General features: G+C 36.8%; 1 protein-coding gene and 1 non-coding gene across 11 annotated transcripts in view; one reads left to right on the top strand and one right to left on the bottom strand.

Moving 5' to 3' along the window:
* TFDP2 (transcription factor Dp-2) overlaps window positions 1-21,643 on the bottom strand; it is a 177,794-nt gene that overhangs the window by 60,696 nt on the left and 95,455 nt on the right. The window contains exon 1 of one of the 10 annotated variants that reach the window (XM_059391821.1): window positions 11,339-11,451. The exons of 5 other annotated variants lie outside the window; for them this stretch is intronic. In XM_059391821.1, the coding sequence (XP_059247804.1) occupies window positions 11,339-11,447 (109 nt within the window). In that variant the 5' untranslated portion in view covers window positions 11,448-11,451. Of the gene's footprint in view, window positions 1-10,919; window positions 10,968-11,338; window positions 11,452-21,643 lie in introns of those variants that run through there. 4 more of the 10 variants (XM_059391825.1, XM_059391820.1, XM_059391826.1 and 1 more) reach the window with 4 other exon arrangements.
* Window positions 20,995-21,135, top strand: LOC132012619 (U4 spliceosomal RNA). The gene has a single exon (XR_009402635.1). It is a non-coding gene; the product is annotated as a U4 spliceosomal RNA (small nuclear RNA).

Raw genomic sequence — 21,643 nt, 5'->3', positions numbered from 1 at the left:
GCTCCACTACATGCAAATTATACCTTAATAAAAAAGGGAGGGGGGAGTGACCTACGCAATTTCATACTTACTATCAAGAGGCTAATTACAGATTATACAATCCTTTTGCTTTCTTCCCTCAGATATTTACTTGCCTTATTCCCTAGCTTCCTTCTAGTCTCTGGTCGGTCATCACATCAGATGCCTGACCATTCTATATAAGCACTTCTAATTTACTATGATTCTTTACCAGAGCTCTTTTCTCTATGTGATGATATATGGCCTATTAATATTTCCTTGCTTAGGTGATGATGATGACTTATTTTCTTTATTCTGATTTCCCCAACTGCTTCTAAGTGCTTGGTTCTTGTCCTGCTGTTTTAAATGCCATGACTGGTAGCCAACTTGCCCCCTCCCCTGGGTGACAGAGATGTCTTCATGCTAAAGAGCAGACAGGTCACACACATGCACTAAGCTCTAGGACCTGGTCAGTGTAGAAAGAGCTCTTTCAAGGAATAGTGCTCCAATAACCATTTGCAAATACATCATCAGCTGGGAGAACCAATCTGCTAAACCTAAATCACTTGTGTGTGTGTATGTGTGTGTGTGTTTCCCATGATAGAAAAGGCAAGAGAAATCCAAATCTAGAAGGAAGAACGAAGGCTCTTGCTTATTTGGCCCCCAGATGTAGCCAATGGAGGTTTCCCACTACCCAAGCCAAAAGGCCTTTCTAAGTCCTGAGACTGCCAGCTTGCGAAAAGATCTTGCTAAATACTCTATTCTCAACATTATTTTATTTTCAACACTAAAAAAGTCCTCATTCCCTCTGTGTCCATTTCCATTCCTTTGATGTGCTTCCAAACTAGGTCCTCCAGAATGAAGGCTTCTCAACCAACCAGGGGAGAGAGTTGCCCTGACTACCCATCCACACATTTATTCAAGGCAGCCACACAGACTCAGGGACAAGAGGACCAACCGTGTTTTAATCACATACCAGACTCTCACTTCTCTCACAAAGGACAAGAGGGGGAACTCACCAGTAATCCCTAGGTGTTGGCGGTGAGTAAAAGCATCTTCCAGGCTGAATGTGAACCAAGAGCTAGATAGAAAATCAGCCAAGACTACAGGAGGGTATACACGAAGGGCCAATCATCTACATTTAAAATGGGAATGGACTAAATGTGTAATGAGATGTCTAATTTCTTCCCCTACCCAAGAAATGAGGCCAGCACCATCTAAAATGCTCTGACCAAGCCTACACACACACACACACACAAACACACACACACTCAGACATTCACTGTTTGGAACCTTCAAATGCCTTAAGTCCTCATGCAAATATAGTTTTTTTTCTTAATTTTTAATTTTTTATGATGTTATGTTAGTCACCATACAGTACACATCATTAGCTTTTGACGCAGTGTTCCAAGATTCATTGTTTGGGTATAATACCCAGTGCTCCATGCAATACGTGCCCTCCTTAACACCCACCACCAGGCTCTTTTAACCTCCCATCCTCTCCCCTCTAAAACCCTCAGTTTGTTTCCCAGAGTCCAGTCTCTCATGGTTTGTCTCCCCTCTGATTTCCCCCAATTCATTTTTCCTTTCCTTCTCCTAATGTCCTCCATGCTATTCCTTATGCTCCACAAATAAGTGAAAACATATGATGATTGATTTTCTCTGCTTGACTTATTGCACTCAGCACAATCTCCTCCAGTCCTGTCCATGTTGATGCAAAAGTTGAGTATTCCTCCTTTCTGATGGCTGAGTAATATTCCACTGTGTATAGGAACCACATCTTCTTTATCCATTTGTCTGCTGAAGGGCATCTCAGCTCCTTCTACAGTTTAGCAATTGTGGACATTGCTGCTATGAACACTGGGGTGCATATGGCCCTTCTTTTCACTACATCTGTATCTTCGGGGTGATTATTATCTGTCCTCAGCCCACCCACTCCCAGAATTTAAGTTCCATAAGGACAGGGGCACTTCATTATCTCATCCACTGTTGTATCTCCAGCACCTAGCACACCCTGCCTGAGACAAAAACAAATACTGTTGCATGAAAATGAATACATGAATGAATACATGAATGGCTGGATGGAAGCATATGATACAAATTCATGAGACACATGAAACACAAGTATATTGTGAAAACTACGTCTCCTTCTATCTCCAGCCACCACCTAATTATTCCCTTCCCTACTGATGTCTACTGGTGCCAGGTTGTATATAAACTTCCGGAAAGATTCTAACATAAACAAACATATATGCATAAATGTCCTTTTTTCCTTCACATATAGCTGGAATACTATATCAGTTTGCATGTTGCTTTTTTCCCACTTAATACTGTATCTATCTTAGTTGTCTTTCCACACCTGTATATGTAGTTTTGCCTCAATATTACTTTGTTAACCACACAGTATTACTTTTTATGGATCTACATGTTTATTTATCAATCCCTTAGTAACGGAAAAGCTTTTAATATTACAAATAATAATAAAATCCTTTATTACTACAAGTACTACTATAATGATTATTCATGTCTTTTACACATACTGGTTGTACCAAATGACTGCACCAATTCACCCTTCATAGAGAAATGTATAAAAAATTTTTAAAAAATGTATAAAAATGTCCATTTCTATGTATCCTTACCATTCAGTGTGTTAATCAAATTTTGTTAACTTTTAGGTTAAAAACGATTCTTGTTTCATTTTGGTTCTAATTTATTATAATGAATAACCTGACATGTTTTATTTAAAAATCATCTAAATTTTTCCTGAAAATATACCCACCTTTCTGTTGACTGCTGCTGATTTTTTTTAAACTAGTAGACTCTCTTTAAATATTGAAAAAATAAGTATATTCTTTGTTATGCCTGATGCAAATATTTTTCCCAATTTGACATCTGCCTTTTACTTTTATATATGATTTTCTTTGTGTATTTTTAAAGAATGTAGTAGGGTTGTTTTTTGTTCTTTTTTTTAGAGAGAGAGTGAGAGAGTGGGGAGGACAGGAGCAGAGGGAGAGAGAAAATCCTAAGTAGGCTCCACACCCAGCACAGAGCCGAGGGCAGGGCTCAATTCCACAACCCTGAGACCCTGACCACAACCGACATCAAGAGTCAGATGCTTAACTGACTTAGCCACCCAAATGTCCCAAAAATGTAGTCAATTTTATACTAATTCCTTTTCTGTGTGATTTTTGTGTCATATACAAGAAGGTCTGTAAGTATGTTTAAAAATAAAAATGAAGGTCTGAGTAATTACAAAGTTTATTTATCTTTATTTCCCTCCTTAGAGGTGTATGTTATATACAGACATGTTACATTTTACTTACCTTAAGGGTTTGGTATTTCCAGTTGGCTATACTGTTCTTTAAAAACTTATTTATATACTAAGATTGTATTAAACATCCCCCATGTTTTCTTATAATACATTAATGCCTTCATTTAAAATGTAACATCCTTGACATCTGGAATTTATTTGATGTGAGAAATAAAACATACAATATTTGTCCCTCAGATGGCTCCTTTTTAAAAAGTATGTTTTATTTATTGGGGTACCTAGGTGGCTCAGTCAGTTATGCATCTGCCTCCAGCTCAGGTCACAATACCAGGGTCCTACGATCAAGCGCCACATGGGCTCCACACTCTGTGGAGAGTCTGCTTCTCCCTCTGCCTGTGCTGCTCCCTCTGCCTGTGCTGCTCCCCCTGCTTGTGCTCACTCTCTGTCAAATAAATGAATGAAATCTTTTTTTTTTAATGAATGAAATCTTTAAAAAATATATCTTATTTATTTGAAAAAGAGAGAGTGAGCATATGCACAAGCACACAGGAAGGGGCAGAGGAAGGGGGCAAGCAGACTCCTGAACATGGGGCTCCATCCCAGGACCCAGAGATCAGGAGGTGAGTTAAAGGCAGAGGCTTAACTGATTGAGCCATCCAGGTTCTCCCCGGCCCCCGCTCCCGCTAGCTATTTTTAGGATATTATTTATTTGACAGAGAGGGACATAGAGAAAGACTGAACACAAGCAGGGGGAGTGGGAGAGGGAGAAGCAGTCTCCCCACCGAGCAGGGTTCCCAATGCAGGGCTCAATCGCAGAACCCTGGGATCATGACCTCAGCTGAAGGCAGATGCTTAACTGACTGAGCCACCTAGCCCCTCAGATGGCTATTTTTAATAAATAATCTGCTCCCTTTCCCCCATGCTGCCCTGAAATATTACCTTGATCATTTACTTATTTGGGTCAATTTACTGATGTTCTATTCTGCTCCACACATCTGCCTATTTATATGACAGTATCACATGCTTTTATTTCATTCCCGATTAACATTTCCACCAGAGAATAAGCAGAGTCAGAACAGGAGTGTCACGCATTTTTTCTTTCTGTATTACCCTTTTAACTATTTGTTAATAAGTGCTGTAAAAGATTATCAACTGGTTTCACATAAACTACTAATGAGGTCAAGTCACAGATCAATTCTAGGACAGGTCAATTCATTTTGCAAGGAAAAAAGATTCTACATCTTAAAACTATATTTCTAATTTCAGCCAGTCATCTAGAAAGCAGTGTATGTCACTGAAGAGTGGACTAGAACAGAAACAGTATTTATCACCTTTATTTGACAAATAAAGGCCCAATAATTCAATGCACTATCTTTATAAGTAAAACACATTAATAACACATAATTTGAAAAACGGCAACATATCCAACTGGAAATGCCAAGATATGTAAAACAGAGTATATCTACATAACCATAACCACAGCATCGCTACAAATGGGAGATGTGAGAAACAGAAGATAAAAGTTCCTAATATTGGGTGCCTGGGTGGCTCAGTTGGTTAAGGGTCTGCCTTTGGCTCAGGTCATGATTCCAGGTGCTGGGATGGAGCCCTGAGCCAGGCTCCCTGCTCAGAGAGGAGCCTGCTTCTCCCTCTCCCTCTGCCCACTGCACCCACCCCTCACTTGTGCTGTCTTGCTCTCTTTCTCTCAAATGAATAAATGAAATCTTTTTTAAAAAATTTCTAATATCTCCTAAGTTTAATGGTTCAAGTGGCCTCTAGAACCTCCCCCTCCATATTTGCTTCTACAAGGGAATTCAAGCAGTCTGTAGTACATAGGTAAGGACAGAAGATCTGAAATGCAAATACCTATATATCATAGGCATGGAAGAAAAGCTTAGCTGTTTTTGCAGCTGTCAGAACACAGGACTTCTAGGATCCCCCAAATGGACCACCTAACCAGGATCTTTCCAAGAACCAAAGAAAGGCTTTCCATGAACCAAATCAAGAACCTTGAAATGGCCACAAGAAACAAGCTCTTAGCCCTAAGGGTCAATAAATCTGCCCTGTCAGTTTTTCCTACATACTTTCCCTGAAGGATCAAATCTGTTCTCTTGGCTTTGATAAGCATTTTACATGGAGGACACCTTTTAAAGCAATTAACTAGCTCCTTGTTTCTTTGGTATCTAAAATCCTAAATGCCCTGGATTCTTCACTTTTAAAGGAGAAAAAAATTTTCTTTCTTCATCTTCCTGTATGCCAGAATTTAAACAGTGTCTCTTAATTTCTTAAATGAACTCCTTAATTCAAGGTCTGGCATCTGGGATATTATAGTTGTTTTCATTTAGTTCATCAAACCTCAAAGCTAAAAGATCTTAGAAATCATTTAATCCATTCTCACTAGGTTTTCTTTATAGGACCTTTCCTTTCAATATTTTTAAAATGTCTGTCCAAAAACAAGTCTCACCTACAGGTTTGATTCTATCACTTTTACACTGGCTTCTTCATCTTTAGTTAAAACATGTCATTTTGTCCTTTTTCTATTATCTTGCTCAGTAAAGGAAACCTGTAAATAAATTTCTCATTTCTCTTCTACCTGTTTAATTAGAATTTCCCATTTTTTGGACAATATATCTTCTGATTAATACTTGAATTAGTTTACCATATGGCCTCAGACAACTTGGCTCTTCCAATCCTTCAGAGTAATTTTTCCCAAATGGGCCTGGTCTTAAGCTGTAAAGAGGTGGGGGTGGGGCAGGGATGTAGTGTCACTCTAATTCAAAATGCACATTCCTTGGCTTCACTCAACATCCAAAGACTCAAAAACTAGGTGGGAATGCTTATTTTTAACAAGTGCCTCAGATGATTCTTATGATCAGTCAAGGCTGGGAAAGATTGCTTCAGGGTCCCTTTTTCTCGTGGTTCAAGTTAAGGAAGTAATGGAGTAAAGTAGACTCTTTCCATTATACTTAATCTCTTTCCAAAAAATTTTAAAAAGAATGGACTGAGTGACCCTTATTTCTTCAGCCTCTTGTTTTTACATGTTACATCTTTTCAGTATTTAGCCTCCATTCAACCCCTACTTCCAGCACCATCACCACAGCCAGTATACCCACCAGATGGCACACAAACACCGTGTGCACGCCTAGTAAAACAGTGAGTGGATGGGAGCACATTTTATCTTGTACCAACAGCCGCTGAATGGCTAGAGTAGATCAAGGCAGCTGGGTGCAACCAGAAAGATCAGAATTTATGAGTATTAGAATATCCAAGTGCACTTAATTGGAAATCATCCTCATGAAGAAGCCCACAACCTCTCTAACATGGTAATCTGTTCCTGACTGTGTTAGTAAATAATTCATTTAAAATTTATAGTGAAGGAGTGCCTGGATGGCTCAGACAGTTAAGTGTCTGCCTTTGGCTCAGGTCATGATCCCAAGGTCCTGGGATTGAGTCCCACATTGGGCTCCCTGATCAGCGGGGAGCCTGCTTCTCCTTCTCCCTTCGCTGCTCCCCCTGCTTGTGTTCTCTCATATGTGGGCTCTCTCTCTCAAATAAGTAAATAAACTCTTTAAGAAAAAATTTAGTCAGGAGAAATATTTTTCCAATATTTATAAAAGATGGCAAATGACTTACAGATAGACCTACAATTTAAAAGTTGCATTCTTAAATTTAAAATTTTACGACACTTAAACCCAAAAAGACCAAAAACTACCCATGAATTAGAGTTTCAAAGCACTTCTTTTCCCTAGAAAATTAGAAAGGGGATCACTGAATTCCATAATACCATACTCAAAATTGTAATGATCAATATTCTTATTTCAACAATATGTTCCATTTGAAAGCTATTATTGAAGCTACATCGAAATCATATTTTGAAGAGCAAGAAATCTTAAAGTTAGACATCAACAGCAACAAAAATCTTTGAATTAAAACCTAATCCATTAAGAAGTGGAGATGCAACATGGGGGATTAAGGGGGTAGGATTAAAATGAATGAAACAAGATGGGACTGAGAGGGAGATAAACCATAAATGACTCTTAATCTCACAAAACAAACTGAGGGTTGCTGGGGAGAGGGGGTTTGGGAGAGGGGGGTGGGGTTATGGACATTGGGGAGGGTATGTGCTACGGTGAGTGCTGTGAAGTGTGTAAACCTGGCAATTCACAGACCTGTACCCCTGGGGATAAAAATACATTATATGTTTATAAAAGAACAAAACAAAACAAAACAAAAAAACCTAATCCATTAGAAGATTTTTCAAAAAAAAAAGACAAGATTTTGCAAACTTCTATACCTAAGTTCCCTGGGTCTACTTGGCACATAGTAAGTAGGTCTCTTCATTTTTGTCAGAGAAATTGCCAAGAGAGTGACAAACTTTGTACCCTAAGTGAGCAAAGTGCCAAAAACCAAGCTCCTATGGATGGTCTCCAGCTTTAGAGTCAAGATCCAAAAGTTCATTTATAAATTGGTTGCTTGAAACTTGGTAGAAAGAACATTTTGTTATTACATGACAGGATCCTTTAGCAAGAGTTAACTCAATATACTTAAAGCCCAATACTCATATTATTTTATCTGCTCCTAAACAATGTAAAAGATTTTCTTTTCAGAAAAATATAGACATCAGGCAATCTTCCCTCTGACCTCCACCTAAGAAATGAGAGATTTTTAGGTTGCTGTTGTTTCTAGTTGTACACATATATACATAAGGCAAAAAGAATGTCTACATTAGTCACTCTCTGGGTATTCTAACTTGGAAAACAATGAATAGGCAAAGCTTAGATGCCCACAGACCTCAGTTTTGAGTTCATATATACAATGGGAGAACTACAGGTACCCTACTCTGAAAGTCTTTCAGTGTATTACTCTTAATTTTAAGGGTTAACAGTCTCAAAGATTTCTGTATTGTTGTTGCTGATGCTATTATATACCCAACTGTCATGCCTACATTTATAATCGTTACACATATTTTTGGTAACTACAATCTAGGATTATGTCATAGTTATATATCACACGTGGGGCCATCAACTTTTTTTTAGGGCTGTTTATTTCATCAAACTTACATATACTTTGATAAAAATTATAAATATTTTTACTTTAGTCAGACCATAGTTTGTAAATCCTTTTTTTTTTTTTTGAGAAGGTGGGGAGAGAAGGAGAAAATCTTTAGCAAGCTCTATGCCTGATGCTAGGCTCCATCTCACAACCCTGAGATCATGATCTGAGCCAAAATCAAGAGTCAGACAGTTAACCAACTGAGCCACCCAGGTACTCCTATAAATCCATTTTAAACTCCATGTAAGTTACTTTACTTACCTTAGAAAGAAAAAAAACCCTTCAACTGCTACCTATTGCTATTCCTTAAAAAAGAAAAATGCATGAAGATCAATTTTAGAATCTTAATGTAATCTTAAGTAAAACAGTGATCTGAAAAGCCTCAAAATCTCTAAATTCTGTCATTATGTGAAGCAAAGAAAATTTTCTGGGAAGCCCCCAGATCCCAGTTAAGAGCAAGAGAAATTTTTGATAATCTCCTTGAATGTTGGTATCTTTTTAGACCAATTAAACATTTAGAAAACCATTTAATATTCGCTCCTTACACAAATTTTGAACTATGGTTTACAGAATTTTTTTGGCTGTCATCTATTCTTACTAATTTTACAGTGTAGGGTATCGTGAATTTTTACTATGTACCTTATACGTGAAAGATCCGGTGCTAGCACTGGTTTTTCAAGATCAAACTAAGAAATGCACAAAGTTGTAATGTTTATAAATGCACACTATTCAACAGCATAGAACTTCTCTTTGTTACTTGTAAAAGGAAAAGTTTTTATTTGCTATGAATTCCACAAATTTAAAAACTATTTTTCAAAATTTGACTGCTTTCATTAACATGTGTATTGCCTCCAAGCTCTTCCTTTGCTACTTTTTTTCCCGCAAATAAACATTCTTCTCTGTCCATTAGCAATCAATCCAAGTTTACTATATTTCAAGAGGTTCATTTCAATTAAACTAAAAATATTTCTCTCCCATTTCTTACTCAAAGATCTTTTTGGAAGAAGTCCTATGCTTCTCACTGAAGATAAAAGGATCTCTCACACTATATGCAAATAATGTTTCATAATGCAATTTCATTTTGAGCCTTGTATCTATTGTGCAATTACAAACTTTTGCAACGTAAGTATTCCTTATATATTTTATAATGGGTAGGCTTTTTTCCAAGTATTCTGTAGGATTTAATGATCATTTTTTCCATAACTTACATGCACTAAAATTAACTTTCTCACATTTCCATAATTATATTAATTTAAGATTTTTTTAAAAAGTCTTTCCAAAAGGTATGTTACTCTACTGATTCTCAAATTCTAAGTATAAAAGAAAAAATTTTAAATGACTAAGTTTTATTTATTCCCCGATTAAGTCAGATTTATGACCTCCCCTACCCATTCCAGCTACTGTGAATTTCGAATAAAACAACCTCAATTGTAACAGAAGAAACATCTGTTGCTTTTTTCTTCATCAGGGCTTTCCTAACTGAAAGAAAGGCTCTCTGCCTGACCTCCTCTCTCACTCCCCCTCCCCACCCACACGAAGTTCCTTAAAACTCCTTTTTAAGTAAATGTATTATTTAAAATGTTACTGTATCTACTTAAAATGTCATAACATTGTAGAAATATTCACTTCCTTATTAAAATTCAAAGAATGGGTAACTCTTAAATACATCCAAAAACAAGAGCTGTCCCTGCTAGAATATTAATTGTAACTGAAATGCAGACTTTCCAGAGTATATTTGAAGTGATCAACTCAATCAAGTTGTCACACATTCCAGGCTCACTCACTATTATTTAGGGTTAAGATTTTCTTCATAGGTTCCAGATTCATATAGGATCTTGCATGGTATATTTTCTTTGCCAATCCAACACTAACATAATGGCAGTCACTACCCCAAGAGGCAGACACCAAATGGTGCCACCCACACTCTCACACTGTGCCTCATAATAAACCATAAAGCAGTGGAATGCACCGGCCCCTTTATGAGCAAACAATGCCCGAGCTTCATTAGAATACAGCTGACATTTTCAAAGCCCAAATACTTTTAAGAAAAATGTACTAGGAAAAAAAGGAGTGAAACAGCTATAAAAGCTGAAATATCTTTTTAAGTGTCAGGTTTACTTCAAAGATCCTGAGGAAGCATATTTTGCTGTTGACAATTTGAAAGTTTTCACAAATAAAAAAAATGTATAGTTAAGGGCAAAGCTTATTTTATTAACTACTGGAAAGAAATGAAAGTAAAATCTATCATTTGAATTGCATTCACAAGTAATAACTATGAAGTATCTTCAAAATTATTCATTTCCTCAACTGCTTTCCTAGTTCTTGAAAGAGGAAAGCTGAGCTCTAGAATTACTTTCACATTTTAATTGATTTATATAAGTTACTGAGTGATAAAGTAAGCTTACCCTACCCCTCCCCCCTCGCCCAACCCAACCCCCATACCCTGTAGTTTTCCTTGCTTGTCTGCAATAAGCAAGGACGTCTTGAATTCAGCGTGCTCTTGGCTATTTATCAACTTAATATTGCTGCTGCTGGAAGAATATAAAATAAACACGGTAAAAACTCACCCAGCAGTAAGAAACAAAATGATCTCTCTTACCTGGTCTAAAGAAGCATGCCTCTCACTGCAGTACCAACAACACTCTACAGTCTTTGTTACCATTCAGTGGAAACTTGAGACTGTGTCAGACATAAGTAATCGAGCTCAGAAAAGCTCAATTTAAAATACTTCTCAATAAAACTAAAAAGATGCTCAAGAAAACTGTTTAAGTAACTGGCTTTCAAAAGACATACGAATTCTGTCTAATGCAACAAAGATCATTCAAAAGAAACTAGAAGTGTAAGTCTTAAGAGACAAAGGGGCTTTTTAATGTGTAGAATCTTACTTTCTTATTAAATTAAAGGTTTTAAAAATATGCTTAAGATAAAAGCGGTAAAAAGATAAAATGGCTAACTCCAAATTAACATTGTAAACATCACTTGAATTTTAACTAGCTAAAAAAATAAGATTAAACTTACTCATGAAATCTGCATAATTCGAATTGTACATGTCAGGGTATTTGCTGGCTCCAAAGCAGTCACAAAGCAGGAGACTTAATGCATCCTGAAAGCGGAGCAAAAGCTCCATAAGTTTCAGGGGGAAAAAAAAAAAAAAAAAAAAAAAAGGAAAAAAAAAAAAAAAGGGGAGAAACTCTTGAAAAACTGGTCGGGGCTTTTCAACCTATAGTAACTGTCTAGCTCCTCTGGGAGGGAAAAAAAAAAAGTCCTGCCCCCTGAGATAGGAGGCTATGTTTCAATGCCAACATGAATGACAGGCCCGTTTCTGATATCAACAAAGAGCAGCTTAGTTGGGCTCAATTTTTTTCACTTTCCCACACAGTTAGAAGTTCTAAGTTTTTCAGGTTAGTATCTTTATATCTAGGGTTAAGTACCTTTCTCCATTTTCTCAAGAGAACCCCATCATGTTGTCCTAGTTTTTTAAATGATTAATTAAAAATACATACCTAATCATCTTACTCAGTTTTTCCTAGGCAGGAGGCTAAACAAAAGATGACCTCTAAAGTTCCTTTCCAAATCTATCTTTTATAATCTCAGATCACCATATGACTAATTATTAATATTAATAAGCTTTTCCTATATCCTGACATGTGGGTACAAGGAGAAACCAAAAGTAGGTAACAAACATAAAAATAAGGTAACTGAGATAAAACTGTCAACTAGCTAGATGTAGAAATCATTTACTAAAGTACATGAGTATGATATACAAATTCAAAACAATAAACACTTTGATCAGTGACATATATTTACTGAATGCCTATTATGAGCCAAGCACTATTTGGGGCTCTGAGGATATAGTAGTGAACACATCAGATAAAAGCCAAACAAAAATCCTTGTCTTCAGTGAATTAATTCGTTTATATTTCAGTTCCCTGAACGTACAACTCTCCTAGACAGACTAAGATATCACTTTCCTTTTTTGATCAGTTACCACCTAATCTGAAATAGTCCCCTCTGAAAGTATGTCTTGACAAAAGCTTCAGAAGGGCAAAGATTTTGTGCTTTCTTCAGTGTTGTATCCTCAGCGTCTAAAACAACGCCTATTAAATATTCAAGTATGTATATGTGAGCAAAACAGATGAGAATTTTTTCATAAACAAACTTTCCTTTGCAAACAGACTATGTACTACCTATTTCATTTACGTGCATAAGGATTTAATTAACTTGGGTTATAATTATATAATAGCTTAAAATTGAAAAACAACCTATATGACTGTATTTTTCAGATTCTATCTTTTCAGATTCTAAAATCTGTTTTCACTATCAGATGTGACTGTATTTGACTTAAAATTCTATACACTAAGTTTTTGTGGACTATCAGATTTCAAGGCTTTTGAATAAAAAATGAATTTTAGAAATCATATGGCATCCCATCAGTTTTATATATGTAGAAATAACTTTAAATTCCTCTGCTTCTCACCATTCTTGTCACCTTACCATAAACCACACACAGAAAATACGTGCACACCTCTAACCTGTCTCAACAGCCAGAAGTGGCTGCATATGTCACCCAAGGCCAGAATATTCAGGAACTAGATAGATATGGTCACAACTATTCTAGTGTAGCCTTTTCTTTTTTCATTTTTAAAGATTTTATTTTTTATTTATTTGACAGAGAGCATGAGCACAAGGTGGGAGAGGGGCAAAGTCAGGGGGAGAAGCAGGCTCCCCACTCAGCAGGGAGCCCAATGTGGGACTCCTCCCACAGGGATCATGACCTGAGCAGAAGGCAGACACTCAACCACTCAACCAACTGAGCCACCCAGGCGCCCCTCCGGTATAGTCCTAAAACAAAAGGAAAATAAACTTCTCAGTACTCAGATATACTCATATACTTATAAACAGCAGAGTATCAGTCCCTCCCCCTGTCCCACTGCCAGAGCTGGACAATGATTAAAAGTTCAAATATAGGGCGAATGGGTGGCTCAGTGGGTTAAACCTCTGCCTTCGGCTCAGGTCATGATGACAGGGTCCTGGGATCAAGCCCTGCATCTGGCTCTCTGCTAAGCAGGGAGACTGCTTCTCTCTCTCTGCCCGCCTCTCTGCCTACCTGTGATCTCTGTCAAATAAATAAAATCTTTAAAAAAAAAAACAAACTTCAAATATAAATTACCTGCAATATTCACATATTCAATATGTGTTCTAAGAAAAAAATGTAACAGCAACCCAAGGTCAGAAAACATGTGATGGCTGAGATCAAGTAATGGGTAAGATAAGGTGGGACCAAAGCAAGATTTCATCAGGAATGGTTCCTACAGGAGCAATATTTCTTTTCCCTAACCATTACACATTCTTTCTTCAACAAATACTCATTGAGCACTTATCAGGCACTGAGCTAGGGAGGAAACTGACCTGCTCCACAGGGCTCAGTACTGTCTACTCCATAGATCTGACTTTAAGCCTATCCCTATTCTTCCATGTTTCTTTCTCCATGTCTGCCTTCCTTGCCAATGTCCCTTCTCCAGTCCCAAATTCTTCACTTACACAGCCTTTCTATCTGCTTTCAAGCCATTCTGGCCGAGCAGCATAATCCCTAGCTTCTGTGTTCCTTTCCAACTGCATCACACACTTTGAGGGAATTATAAGTGTTCCTACTGGCATAACAAAATACATCTTGTGTATGTCCTCTCAAACAATTTCTCCTTAATCTTACTTGGTTATCTAGAAAACGCCAAAGGGGGCTAGGCATTAATTCCCCCAGGTTTATAAGCTAAATTATTCAGACTGGAGTTTGTGATGGTTATTGGTAACCACATCTTACAGGTACCTTTCTGAATCTACAGGCAGAAATGATATTATGATAGCCTAACCATAGTTTTTACTTGCCCATTCTGCTAAAGTCAGTATCTGCCAAATCCATGTTGTGAGGGAATGGAAATTACCCATGCTGGTTTCCTATACTTACTCACATTTTGAAATAAAATGTCTAATCATCCTGATGAAAACTACATCTAAAGCAAAAAGTCCCTGCTACCACTTGCATGGATAAGTGATAATTTCTTAAATATATCATGCAGTAAAAAGTAACCTCACTTTCATTGCTCCTGTTCTTCTTCCCACCTTTAAATACAGAAATTTTTCAAGGATCTATCCTTGATGCTCCTTTATTCAAGACTTACATTTCCTCTTTGAGGGGTATTACCTATTTCCATGGCTTTATCACCACTATATATAGATGACTATGAAAATTTATACTTCTAGCCCTTGTCTTCTCTGTTCTGCACTGCACTCTAATTTACAATTGCCCACTGGACATTTCTGCCTCTAAGTTCCAAAATCTCAAGTCAATTTCTGCAGTACTGAGCTCCATGTCTACCTTCCCAAACCAACTCATCCTCCTATGTTTCCCATTCTTGTTAAAGGCATATTCATCCAGAATAGAAAGTGACTTTCTATTCCCACTGCTTCTTTACCATCCAAATGCCCACATTGTTTCCAGTTTTTTTCCTCCCCCAAAATACGCATCATTACCCTACTATAAAAACAAAATAAGTAAGAAAAACAACTTCTGGAGCACCTGGGTGGCTCAGTTGGTTAAGCATCTGCCTTTGGCTCAGTTCGTGATCCTGGGGTCCTGGGATCAATCCTGCACTGGGCTCCCTACTCAGTGGGGAGTCTGCTTCTCTCTCTGTCCCTCTCCCTGCTCATGTTCTCTCTCTCAAATAAATAAATAAAATCTTAAAAAAAAAAAAAGAAAGAAATACAACTTCTGATGATCTCCTGACTACCCTATCAAAAATAGTGGTAGCCTTAAGCCACATATGGCTATTTAAGTTTAAATTGATTCAAGTTAAATGAAACTAAAAACTTGATTTTCCAGTTGTGTTAGACACACGTTAAGTCTGCAACAGCCACATATGGCTAATGGCTTACAGATATAAAACATTTCCATCATCAGAGAAAGTTCTATTAAACATTTCTGGTCTAGGTGGCTCAGCCGCCTGAATGGCTCAGTAGTTAAGCCTCTGCCTTCAGCTCAGGTCGTGATCCCAGGTCCTGGGATGGAGTCCTGCATAGGGCTCCCTGCTCAGTGGGGAGTCTGCTCCTCCCTCACCCTCTGCCCCTCCCTCCTGCTCTCGCCCTTTCTCTTCCTCAAATAAAATCTTTTTTTAAAAAAAAAATACGTTCTCTGGTCTAGATAATAACAGCAAACTATTTAAAACAGTAGTCTAAATTTTCCTCAATCTGACCCCTCACCCTCTACCTTAGAAAGTATCAAACCTTATTTTCTACCTAAAAGTCAACCACAACAAAAATCCAAACAGTATAATTTAAAAATGGGCAAAGGACTTGAACAGACATTTGTCCAAAGAAAATATATAAATGGCCAATATGCACAGGAAAGGATTTCAACATCACTAATCTTTAGGGAAATGCAAATTAAAATTATAATGATATCACCTCATAACCATTAAGATGGCTAATACCAAAACAACAGAAAAAAAGTGTTGATGAAAATGTGGAGAAACTGTCATCTTTGTGAACTGCTGATGCAATGTAAAATGGCAGAGGTACTATGGAAATCAGAATGCTGACTCCTCAGAAAATTAAAAACACAACTGCCATATGATTCTGCTGGATAAGCTCCACTTCGAGATATGTAACCAAAAGAACTGAAAGCAGGGTCTTATGGGGAGAGATATTTGTCCTTACATATTCATAGCAGCATTATTGGCAACAGCTGAACAGAAGCAACCCATCTGACCACTAATGGTAAATGACAAGCAAAATGTAGTAAATACATACAATGGAATATTACTCAACCTTAAAAAGGAAGAAAATTCTGAGAAAAGCTATAATATATATGAAACTTAAAGACAGGGTGCTACATCACAAAGAGACAAATACTCTATGATTTTACTTATATGACTACTGAGAGTAGCCAAATCACAGAGACATAAAAAAGAATGGTGGTTGTCAGGGGCTGGGAGGGGAGAATAGGAATTACTATTTAATAGATACAGAGCTCCAGTTTTACAAGATGAAAAATTATAGAGATGGATGGTATGATGATTGTACAGCACTATGAATGTGTTCTGTATCACTGAATGGTATACTTAAAAATGACTAGGATGATGTTTTATGTCATGTATATTTTACCACAATAAAAAAAAAAACTGAAAAAGCAAAACAAAAACTTATATGTGAGTAGGAACAGAGGGTATGTGGGAAATCTGTACTTTCCACTTAATTTTACTATGAACTTAAAACTGCTGACAAAATAGTCAACTTTTTAAAAAAGCACATTTAACAGTTTGTCCAAAATTCCTTTTTTCTTCTTTACTTTTTTTTTTTTTTTTTTAGATTTTATTTATTTATTTGACAGAGATTACAAGTAGACAGAGAGGCAGGCAGAGAGAGGGAGGGAAGCAGGCTCCCTGCTGAGCTGCGAGCCCGATGCAGGGCTCAATCCCAGGACTCTGGGATCATGACACTAGCCAAAGGCAGAGGCTTTAGCCCACTGAACCACCCAGACACCCCTCTTCTTTACCTCCTTAATCCAACTAACTCCTCTGCATCCATTAGTAGTAAGAGCTCCTCTTACTTCTTGAGTCTAACATAACCTCCTACCTGTATATTCTTACATAAAATACATTAAAATCTCAAGACCAGTATAGCTAAGATCAATGAATAATTTTGGACAATCTAAATTATAACAACAATTACATGATAAATTCTTAATGAGATCTATCAAAGCTGCAAAATTAAGCTAGTTCACTCCATCTACACATATTTACTAACTATTTACAACATGTCAACCTTAAGTAGGGGAAGAAAGAAATATAATCCCTAGCCTCAGGAAGTTATAGTCTAATGGAGGAAACACTAAAAACAAGCAAACAAATACAAAAATACCAACTGTGTCCACTGCCAGGAAAGAAACTAGTGGCTCAAAGAGCTGAGAAGGGGTATTCCATGTGAGCCCTTTATACAAGGTGCTCTAGGAAGATCTCTCTGAAGGGAGTGATATTCAAGCTGTAACCTGGAAGACAGGGATGTGTCAGCAAGGTAAAAGCAAGGAGAACATTTTGGTCAGCACAGAACTGTGAAAAGGCTCACCTAACACTCATAACCTTAAAAGTAAAGCAAAAAAAATAGAAACTGAGGAAGTCAAATAAAATATACATGAGAGAATGGCTTTAGGGGGAAAAAAAGTAATTTACTAACTTTTTTTATTAACATAAAATAGTAGAAGGAACTCATTTCTTATTTTCTTATTTGAGGCTACCACAAAGAACCTGGGGAGTGAATCAGGATCATGGATGCCATTCTGAGCAGAAGTCTAAAAAGGAACACCGGATATCAGACCTCAACAAATACTCTCTAAACACAATCAGGAATGTACAATATCTCACTGTACACGTGCCATATTTTATTTCCCTATAAATGGATATTTGCAAGTCTCCATATTTTGCCATTATAAATGATTATGTAAAAAAATTATGTAGTAAACAAATCTACACTCAAATCGTACTTTTTAAAAAAAAAGATTTTATTGATTTATTTATTTGAGAGAGAGAGAAAGAGAGCAGAGGGAAGGGGAAGAGGCAGAGGGACAAGCAGACTCTTGTCTGAGTGCAGAGCCCAATGTGGGGCTCAATCCCATGACTGAGATCATGACCCAGGCTGAAATCAAGAGTCAGATGCTTAACCGATAATGCCATCCAGATGCCCCTCTCTTCTTCTTTTCTAATGACAAAGTCCAAGAAGGGTTTTTAGTGAGTGAAAGAACATCACCTGTTTTAAGGAGTTTGATTAATATTACCAATTTGTTTCCCAGAGGACTTACACTGACTCACACTTCAAAGGGAAATAGATTTAAAGAATGAGAAGTAGATAAGAAGAACAAATAAATGCATATAGGAAAAAATAAAAATCATCCACAATTCAAATACCCAGAAATGATCATAATGATCATAATGAATGCTTTACATACATATATCAAGTCTTCTTCTATGCCACATATTCTTCCTTTTCCAAAAAAAGCAGGGGGAGGGATCATGCTGTACATGCTGGTTAACTTTTTGAACTTAATAAATTTAGTTTATAACATTTTTAGAATACCATCCTACATCAGTATCACAATACTCAGTTATTTATCACACCGCTTCCAATTGTTCGTTCTCATCAATAATGCCGTGAACATTCTTTGCTAATTTCCCACAGGTCTTCCTTTAATCAGGATAAATCCTCAGAAGAGAAAATGCTAAGTCAGAGTTTGCACATTTTAAAGATTTTTGATAAGCACTGAGCAAACTGTCCTCCAGAGTTTGTATCACTCTTGAGTTCCCAGACAGGCCTCTACCAACCCCAACCCCAAATTAGGTATTAACAACAACACTAACAACAAAAGAACAAAAATCTTCGCTCTATTGACTGGCAAACATTGGCTTTTATTATTTAAATTTGCATTTGATTACTGGTTAAGTTGAATACATATTTGTATTTTTATTACCATTTGCATTTCTTTTGTGAATTTTCCATGCTACAGTTTTTCTTGCAATGCCAATATTTATTTATTTGTATCACATTTAGTTATGTTTACTAATCCTCCTCTGGTATGTTAAGTTTCTCAGATCTGCCTTGTGTTTGATGACCTTGAAAGTTTTGATAAGTATTGGTCAGGTATTTTGCAGAATGCCACTCATTATGGGTTTGTCTGATTTTTTTTCTCTTAGTTGTGAGTTACTGGGAGGAAGATCTCATTACATCGTACCAAGGGTACCAGCTATCAACATGACTTATGACTGATAAAGTTAACCTTGAGGATCAACTGGTGGGCTATTTTTTAAGGTTTCCTCACTGTAAAGTTACTCTCACACCTCCAGCCTGTGTTTCTATAAGCTGCAATTTGGAAGCACCACACTAAGTGCAGCCCACACTCACGGTGGGGTTGGGGGGTGTAAGCTCTACCTCTCTGAGGAAAAAGTGTCTAAAATGGTGTCTAAATAAATTACTTGGAATTCTGTATGGAGACGCGTCTCTTCTCCCTCACTTATTTATTCAATTACTATTTATATGAGTATATACTCATGTATTTTTATTTTATACTTAAAGTTAAAATCCAACACAGAATTTACTTTGTTGCTCAAATGGCTCCAGTTTTGGCCAGGGATCTTTTTTCCAGGTTGGCTCCTGTGCTGCGTTGGCATGATCCACTTTTTTTTTTTTTTTAAATACTTCCTTACTTTCTGGTATTATGAAGTATTCCAGCTTCATCTTGTGTATTTCCTGCCCCAAACCTACATTATCTATGCTTCTAAAGAGGCTTGCTTGGATCCTTTTACTGGAGAATAGTTTCAGAAACCAACATCTGGGTGGTGGGTGACACTACTGGTTTTTAAAATCTCTAATAAGATTAAACTGAAATGGCATTATGTAATTTTTATTTGATTTGGAAAGAACTGTCAACTTTAAAGTACTTATTTTTCTCTTCAGGAATACAGAATCACTTTTAATTATTGAGTTATCCTTTATGTTTCTTAGTAAATAATAAAGTAATTGCTTTTACTGTATATCACAGCAATAATAATAATTTAAATATCACTTGATATTTCCTCCATCTGCTAATACAAATCTTCCAGACCTTACAGAGTCTCCAACAGCCTACAAGGATTTCCACAAGCCTTCAGGGGAGTGATCCTCAGCCTTGGCTGCACATCAGAATCAAATGACAGACTTATATCCAAGACACATTTCAAACCAGCTCCATCTGAATCACTGAGGGCAAGACCAAGGCACAGGTATTGTTCTAAGGATACCAGATGATTCCAGTACATATCTAAGTAAAGAAACACCACTTTACTCTTTTACATGGCTTCATTAGAAGCTCATTCCCAGTAAGTACTGCTGAGTAATGCTGCCTCCACTAGGAACAGATCACCTCCCCCCTTCCTCTGCGGAAACACTAATACTCCATGAGATGCCAAAGCTTCAAGTTTTGCCTTTTCTGAAACAAGAAAAAATATTTTGCTCCCTTACTATGACATATACCCTATAAGAGATATGCATAGGCAGCACTGCTAATGACTTAACAAGATTCTAATTAAATTATACTTTAAAAGACAACTGTTTCATTGTTTTCATAAAAACTTACACCTACCCTATTCTCATAGGATTCACACATGACTCAAATAGGTCTGGCCATAAGACAAACCCTATTACCATCATGCAATATTAAGAATCATTTCCCCTTTCTAAAGACCAAGATTTTTCTTAAAGGTTCAGTATCTTTCTTCCCCTGAGATACAATGAACATAATCATTGCAACATTAGAACTCAAACCCAGCTCAGCTCCTGACAACTCAATCCCATAGACAAATGGCCCATCAAAAAGAAATGTGCCCATTTTCAGGTATAAATACTATTTACTTCAATCTCTACTGTTCTTTTATACAAAATGTGTGGCATTAAAATTATAACACACATACAAAAGAGGGCCAAAAAAAAACCTTACTGCAAGAGCTAAATTAATCAACAGAAACAGAGTGACAGATGACTCAGATTTTGGAAATACCAGATAGGGGCTTTAAAAACTATTCCAACTTTTTCATTATTAGACTGGAGGAAAATTTCTTCCTATCTTTAACCTTTAGTCTCTTTAAAAGGTAACTAAGAGCTTTGCGCAGTGGCAGTATTGTGGCCAATGAGGTTTATCCGAGATGCGATTATTGCTAATTGAAAAGGTAACTAAGATTCTAAACCAAAACACTTACAATGTATTATAGGGTTTACAATTACGTAAAAGCAAAAATGTATGCTAACAGTGCATAAAAGAGGGCAGAAAATGAAGTATAAATGTATGGTATAACATTCCTTGAAAGTAGACTGTGATAATTCAAAGATATACTCTTTAAACCCTACAGCAAATGCTAAATAAAAATGGCTTAAAAAGAGGTAAATTAGCAAAGATAAAATGGGACATAAGATGGAATCACAAGAAAAATACCTAATTTAACCCAAAAAATCAAGAAAAAGAAAGGAATGGAGAACAGATGGGGCATACAGGAAGAATAAAGTAGCAATATGGCAGATTCAAATTCAACATCTCAGTAATTACAGTAATTGTAAATTATCTAGAGACCCTAATTAAAATTCAGAGACTCCTAGAACAAGGACTGTTACCAGGGATAAACACAAGTATTACATAATGATAAAAGAAAATATTGCAAACAACAACAATAAAATAACACATAACAATCCTAACTGTGCATGTACCCAACAACAGAGTTTCAAAATATATGTAAGAAAAAGTGACAACTCAAA

Source organism: Mustela nigripes, chromosome 2, assembly GCF_022355385.1.
Source record: "Mustela nigripes isolate SB6536 chromosome 2, MUSNIG.SB6536, whole genome shotgun sequence".
Taxonomy (NCBI): domain Eukaryota; kingdom Metazoa; phylum Chordata; class Mammalia; order Carnivora; family Mustelidae; genus Mustela; species Mustela nigripes.
Note: the sequence above shows the minus strand (reverse complement) of the source record. Positions and strands in the feature narration are given on the sequence as shown.